The 7,081-nt window shown below is 45.8% G+C and overlaps 1 protein-coding gene across 1 annotated transcript in view; it reads left to right on the plus strand.

Moving 5' to 3' along the window:
- Positions 1 to 7,081, plus strand: part of LOC101987385 (signal transducer and activator of transcription 5A) — a 22,869-nt gene that overhangs the window by 4,056 nt on the left and 11,732 nt on the right. Inside the window, exon 5 of the mRNA XM_005369029.3 lies at positions 1,213 to 1,387. Coding sequence (XP_005369086.1) covers positions 1,213 to 1,387 — 175 coding nt within the window. The remainder of the gene's footprint in view (positions 1 to 1,212; positions 1,388 to 7,081) is intronic.

The following is a 7,081-nucleotide window of genomic DNA, read 5'->3' on the forward strand; positions in this document are numbered from 1 at the left end:
AAAAAAAAAAAAAAAAAAAGGAAAGAAAGGAAGGAAGGAGGGAGGGAGGGAAGGAAGGATTTAAAAATACAATAAAAGATTAAAACAGAGCAGCTTCCACCTAGAAGGACTGGACTGAATGAGCTGAGTGTGAAGAGACTGGGCAGCTGGCAGGGGTGTGTCCTAAGGGGGCAGAGGGGAAAGAAGGAGGGAGGACGTCCACCTCCCAAAGTAACAGCAGCATACATTGGGGCGGGAAGGTGTGGTGATGCCTTCTAGTTGGAGACCTGCAGGTGGAGAGCAGAGGACCAATGCGCAAGAACCGGGAGCCAGGCGCTGTATCTTCCAGCCCAGTTCCGCATCCCCGTCTTGTTGAAACTGCTCTCACAAAAGACTCTAGCTGGGTTGAGAAACACACATACATCCCCAATATGGGGTTGGAGTGCTGCCAGAATGCTCCCAGGTTGACTGACCCCCTAGTGCAAGGAGCCTGAGGCAGGCACATGCTGTGTTGTAGGGACAGATGCTGAAAGCACACAGACCTACTGTGCCTTGGCCCCTGGGGAGGCTGGGAGGACGCAGTCAGAGGCCACCTGCCAGGCCAAATAAAGGAGTTTGGATTTTATTTTAAGAACACTAACTTGGAAAGTCCCCAACCACATGGTCCCCTCTCAACCAGATGTTCTAGGAATGGCAGGACTCAAAGAGGCATCCTTGATGTCTCTCCTGTCGCTTTATTTTGGTCATCTCTGGGATGCCCCCTCCCTCCAGGTGTGAGTGAGGACATATGGCGGTCCATGGGCCCTGTCTCCTACTGGGTCCCTAGCACTTAGCACAATCGGTGGCATTGGGCCAATAGATAACTATGGAACGAGGAGGTGCAGGCCTCATCCTTAGGATGAAGATCATCCGCGTGACACCTGGCCAGTGTTCGGTTCTAGTTTCTCTAAAGGAAACGTGATGGGCTCATTCAACACTCGCCTCTGTAAAACCAGATCTGAACCAGAAATTTCTGCCCAAAAGTCTCCATTATTTACCAGGCCACTGATTTCCTTCCCCTTTTCCCTTTCTACTCCAATTCTGGCATCGACAATCCTCTGACCCTCCTTCTAAGCCTGGATTTGAAGTTTGGGGTGTCTAGTGTTGGTGCTACCCAGAGCACCAGGTTTCCTCCCCTTTTTTCTGCCTGGCACACTGCTCCTGTCACTGCTACTCAATCTATTCTGTCCCCAGTGCAGCTCCCCTGCTGGTGTCCTGGTCGATGCCATGTCCCAGAAGCACCTTCAGATCAACCAGACGTTTGAGGAGCTGCGCCTCATCACACAGGACACGGAGAACGAGCTGAAGAAGCTGCAGCAGACCCAAGAGTACTTTATCATCCAGTATCAGGAGAGTCTGCGGATCCAAGGTGAGGCCCGCATCACGGTCCAGGATGCCACGAGCATCTTGAGGATGGAAGGGAGGAGAATTCTGTGATTTTCAGCAGGAAAGGAAGCTCCCCATCCCTTGGGAACTTTGCCCAAAGCTTTGTAAGAATCGTCAGGCTTCCTTTGAACCTTTGCTGTAGTCTAGGTTCTAGGCTAAGCTCTTTGCATGCATAATACAAAGCAACCTCAGAAGGAGCCTGCAGAGGGCATAGCTTGGTGTCCCTGTTTACAAGGAAAGTTTAAAGAGGACAAATAACTTGGCCTAGGTTGCCTGTGAGCTGCAGAATCAATGTGTTGCTAGAGATAGGTTATAAGACCCCTGTACCTTTCTAACCAAGAGACTGTCCCTAATCTTAGGCAGTCAGTGAATTGTGAGTGCTTTAAAAAGCATGGACCAAGTATGCTCCACCCAGAAGGATGGCGTCCACTGGTTGAGCGGGCTGAGGCGAGCTAGAAAACCAGATTTGCCTCTAATTGAAACTCTAAGGGAATCTGGTCCTGGAGGCAAGGTGACTGTAAAACTTCTGCTAGCTCCCAGCTCTGTAGTCTGTCAGTGGCTGCCTCAATAAGGGTGTGGGCAAAGAAAAATGATCTCAGAAGGAGTTAGCTCCAGGTACAATTTGAGTTGTCCGGAGATTAATGTTAGAGATAGGCTGATTCCACTGTTCCAGCGAGGACAGGCAGGGGTGTACTGCCTTTTCCTGTGCCTTTATCCTTGTTTCTTAGAGACTTAGGTATCGATTTTAGTCCTTTCGCATGTATTGAGATATATAAATGTACAATCAAAACCCAACTACATAGGTTTCTCTCTACTTCTCTCTGTAAAATATCTTCCCCAGAAACTGTAGGAAAGAGGGATTTTTGTTTTGTTGAGATGAGGACTTCTTCTGTAGCCCTGGCGGACCTAGAACTCACTCTGTAGACCAGGCTGGACTCGAAGGCAAGGTGAATCACCTGACGCTGCCTGCCGAATGCTGAGATCAGAAGCATGGGAAGAGTCAATTTTATGCTTTCTCTATACATATTTTTCCAAAGATATAAATCTTCCGCTACAAAGTGCTTTATAGGACCCCGGGCTTCTGAAGCTGCTGTGTGTTCCTTCTGTTCACTTTGAAATTCCTCTCATCTCGCTCGGGATTAATCCATTACCTGTGTTTTGTTTAGCAATGCATTGTTTGATTTCCCTCTTTCTACTCTGTTTAGATATTGCACTTTTACTGGCTTTGATGTTATCTTTTCATTGGACTCGACCGTGACTACAGGACAGGGTTCCGTGTGTTCTCAGAGCTTACACATTTATTGGGACTTTAGGGCCCAGCACATGCTCTGTCTTGGTGGCTAGATCTTGTGTACTTGAAAAGAACATGTCTTCTTTGATTGTCTCCTCAAACAGACACAGCAAATTTGAGAATATTAACATGAAAGGAAAAACAAAGAAAAAAATACCCTATAATATATTTTCCAGAGCCAAATTTAGCGAGTAGAACAAAGTGGCCATGGACAGCATAACAGTGTGCTGGCCCCCAGGGGGACACGGGTTTGATGTTACACCCCGCATGGTCTAAGTATGTAGTGAGCCATGACGTCTAGGTCGTGAAGTGTTCTGATAGCCACCCAGTGACAACCCCCAATGATGCGTTTCTCAGAATGCGTCCACATCCTTACGCGACTCATGACTATATTTGCAAATGTCTTTCGTGTTTGCCTTGATAAAAGATAGCCGTGTGTTGCTTTCAGTCTGTGGTGATGGCCTATAACCTCTGGAAAATTCCACGGCACACTTGTTAGCGAGCAAGAGTGGAGACTCAGGGCTGGGGATGTAGCTCAGTTGGTGGAGGGTTTGCCCAGTATGATGAGGTCCTGGGTTCGATTTGTATAAATTAAACATGGTGGTTCATGTCTGTAATTCCAGTAATTGGATGGTAGAGACAGAAGGACCAGAAGTTCAAGGTCGTCTTCATAGGAAGTCCAGGGCCAGTCTGGGCTTAATCACGTCTTGTTTCCAAAACCAGAAAGATAGAAGACTCAGGCTTAGGGGTGCATACCTATAATCTCAGCACTGGGGTCAGAGAAGGGCTTGAGGCAAGAGGAGGGGAGTGTAGAGCCAGCCTGGGCTACATAGTGAAACCACATCCCCACTCAAAAAACATGGCAGGGTAAATATGAACAAAATACATTATACACATGTGTAAAATTCTCAGAGAGAAAATCAAAATTATTTTAAAACAAGAAAATTAAAAAGTTATCATTTCTCCCAATTACAAAGTTACCAGTTAAAATCCAAGATTTATTTATTTGCAAGGATTTTTGCCCTTGGGGCACGTAACGTTGATAATGTACAGTAAGAAAACTCAAAAATTTTGTGAACAAATTCTCTTTTTGCTGTATTGTTTTATCTTCAGTGTATACTATGCGATTGGACAAGTTAAAAAAAATTTCAAACAAAAGCTATGGCAAGGCAATTAAGGTCTTATGGCTTTATGAAAAATGTTGTTTTCCTTTGTGGGTCTTTTCTGAGGGTCTCAGACACTTGCCAGGAGTTCCTTAGATGACTCTGAGAACCATTGGTCTTGGTCTTTAGTTTTTTTAAAGAAAAACTTGCATTTACTTATTTATTGTGTGTGTTCATGCATGCATGTGTACAGGTGTGTGAACACAGGCCTGTCACCGCCGGTTGTGGGAGCTGGCTCTCCTCTTTCTAATGTTGGGATTCAAACCTTGGGATTGAACCCGGTCCTAATGCTTGTCAGAAAGCACCTTTACCCGTTGGTCCACCTCACCAGGCTGACCTTTTTTTTGTTATTGTCGTTCCGTTTATTTAAAAAGAATTTTTTAAAAAAGCTGATCAGCTCCTAAAAGAGAGGCATCAAAATACTCTGCCATGATTAAGCAATTGACGACTTCTATAATGCTTTTTTGTAGCATTTCCTTTATAAATTTTGAAGTTGTTAGTAGTAGGTATAGGTAGACACATTTGTGATTAGTATGGTTTTCTAGTCAATTGCCAATCATTCTGACTTTTCTGAAATGTTTTTGTTTTTTCTTTTTTTAGGCTTTTGAGACAGGATTATGCTCTCTAGCCCAGGTTGACTTTGAACTCATGATCCTCCTGTCGTAGCCTTCCAAGTGCCTGGATTACAAATGTGCTTTGTCGTGCCCATTTCTTCTTTCTTTCTTTTTGTATTTATTTGATTTTTATTTATGTATATATGTGACTCTATGAGCTAAAAGTATAGGCAGTTGTGAGAGACGACATGGGTTCTGAGAATCAAACTGGGGTCCTCTGGAAGAAAAATAGGAGCTCTTAATTGCTGAGCATCTATTATTATGCCTTTTTTAAAAAAAAGAAAAAAGAAACAAAATAAAACAAACCAGGATCTCATCATATAGTCTTGACTATCCTGGAACTCACTCTGCAGACCAGGCTGGCTTGACCTCAGAGATTCACCTGACTCTGCCTACCAAGTGCTGGGATTAAAGACACGCACCACCTCTCATGTTCATTCTTAAATTTCCTTTTTATACTTCTTTCCATCTTTTCCTCTTGTGTGCAGTATGCACGTGAGCATTGGTGCCCAAGCACATTTCTGCATGTGGAGGCCAGAGGCTGAGATCTAGCGTTGTTCTTGGTTTTTCTCTACTGAAATTTTGGAGCTCTGAGCCTCGGAGATCCTCCTTCTCTGCCTCCCGCACCCCCCTCTCCGACAATGAAACTGGGGTTTCAGATGAGCACCCTCATTCTGGGCTTTTATTATGTGGATGCTGGGGATGCAAACTCAAGTCCTTACGTTTGCAAGTAAACACTTGACTCGCTGAGCTATTTCCCTGGCCTCTTGGCCATGCTTTTAAAAAATTTATACTGTATCAAGACCAGTTGTAACATAAAAAGGTTTTATAATGTAGACAGCATGCTGTTGAGTTTTGCTTCGTATTTTTCCTATTTTTAAACTCAGGCAGGCCTCAGCCTCACTATGTAACTGACAATGACCTTGAACTCTCGGTTCTCCTGCCTCGACCTCCCAAGTGCTGGGATTACAGCACGGCACATACTGTCAGCTACTGACAATCCATTTTAAATTGAGCTGTTCCCATTGCCTGTGCACAGGTCTAGCTTTGGATTTTGGGTGAGGTTCGCATCCATGTGTGTGTGGTGTTGGTTTGACTTTGTTTATTCCGCTCAATACTGTAAACACAGAAGGTTGGAGATGTCGTTCAGTAAAAGAACACGGGGCTGGCATGCACGGAACCCTGGATTTGATCTCCAGCGCTACACAAAACACGAAGTACTGATCTGTTTGCAGACGGGAAGACCCAGTTCCTCCAGTGGAGCCAATAGTTGGTGTGGATCTTTTGGCCTCCATCCCAGAAACCTGTGCAATTGGACAGAAGAGACCTAAATGGAACCTTGAGGGGGAATCTGGGCCAGGGTGTTGACCCTCCTGTGTTCAGCAGGACATTCTGAATCTGTGCAGTGCACGTCCGGCCTACCACATTACAGGGAGATGGGAACCATATTCCTAGATTCTAGGTGTGGGCTTGTCCTTGCTGTCTAGTGCTGTTTTTGTCTACTCCAACTTGTGTGTCCCTGGGGCAAGGACCAGGTCAGTGTGACATGGTTCTCAGAGGCCAGCCAGGAACTTGAATAAGACATGCCAGTGTGCACAATTTGTTGATTAGACCCGAGTAAGGATTCAGTTAGGCTCAAGGGCCACTAAAGATAGGGATAAATGCCAGCATCCAGGGTCTTTAACTGTGAGACAGGGGAGGGTGGCCAGCAGTGGGCACATACAGGCAGCTTCAACCCTGAATGTGTTTGATGCTGAGCTGAGCCGAGCTGCTGAGTTTGTTCCCTGCATGACTCTGACACACTCATGCCTTAAGATTTCTTCTCAAATATTAGAAAGGTGCTGGGCTCAAGGTTGCAGATGTGGCTCGGCTGGGGGAGCACTTGCCTAACATGCAGGAAGTCACTCAGTTCCATGTACCACACACTGCTGGATGTGGTGGCCTACGGCTGTGGTCCCCATACTTTCAAAGGTAGAGTCAGGAGAATAAATGTTCAGTGATTATCCCCAGCTATGCAGTGAGTTTGAGGCCATCCTCAGCTTTATGATCCGTGTCAACACCCAGCCCCGACACAACTCATACAAGTACACACACATATACCACACAGGCGCGTACACACACAGAGATGCACAGCATGGATAAGGATGTTAAGGCCTCACTCACCACCTGTTCCTGCCATCCACGGGCTTCCCAATGTCACCTCTCAGTCACTGTTACCTCTCACCTTGTTCCTTATGACAATCTTGCTGATGGTATTCCAGGGGATCTTGGAAAAACTCATATTTGTCTGTCCATCTGTCTCTCCTTCCTTCTTAGTTGAGTGCTCAGCTGAGTTCATGGCTACCCACCCTAGTCAGGTATCACAGGCACCATGCAGTCCCAGCCAGATTCATTGCTCCTGAGAAAACTGCTGAGCTGAAGGGATGAATGGACAAGATGAAAGAGCCAGGGCCTCTGGATGGGGCTCCCATGTCAGCCATGGGGCTGAGGAGGTCTTGTCTCTGTGACCCCTCATTTTGGACTGCCGTCTGTCCACCAGTTAGGACCAAACAAAGAGATCTTACATAAAACAGGCAGTTCTCAGAAGAAAAAAAAAACCTCATCTTTTT

This window comes from Microtus ochrogaster, unplaced genomic scaffold (genome assembly GCF_000317375.1).
Source record: "Microtus ochrogaster isolate Prairie Vole_2 unplaced genomic scaffold, MicOch1.0 UNK44, whole genome shotgun sequence".
NCBI lineage: Eukaryota > Metazoa > Chordata > Mammalia > Rodentia > Cricetidae > Microtus > Microtus ochrogaster.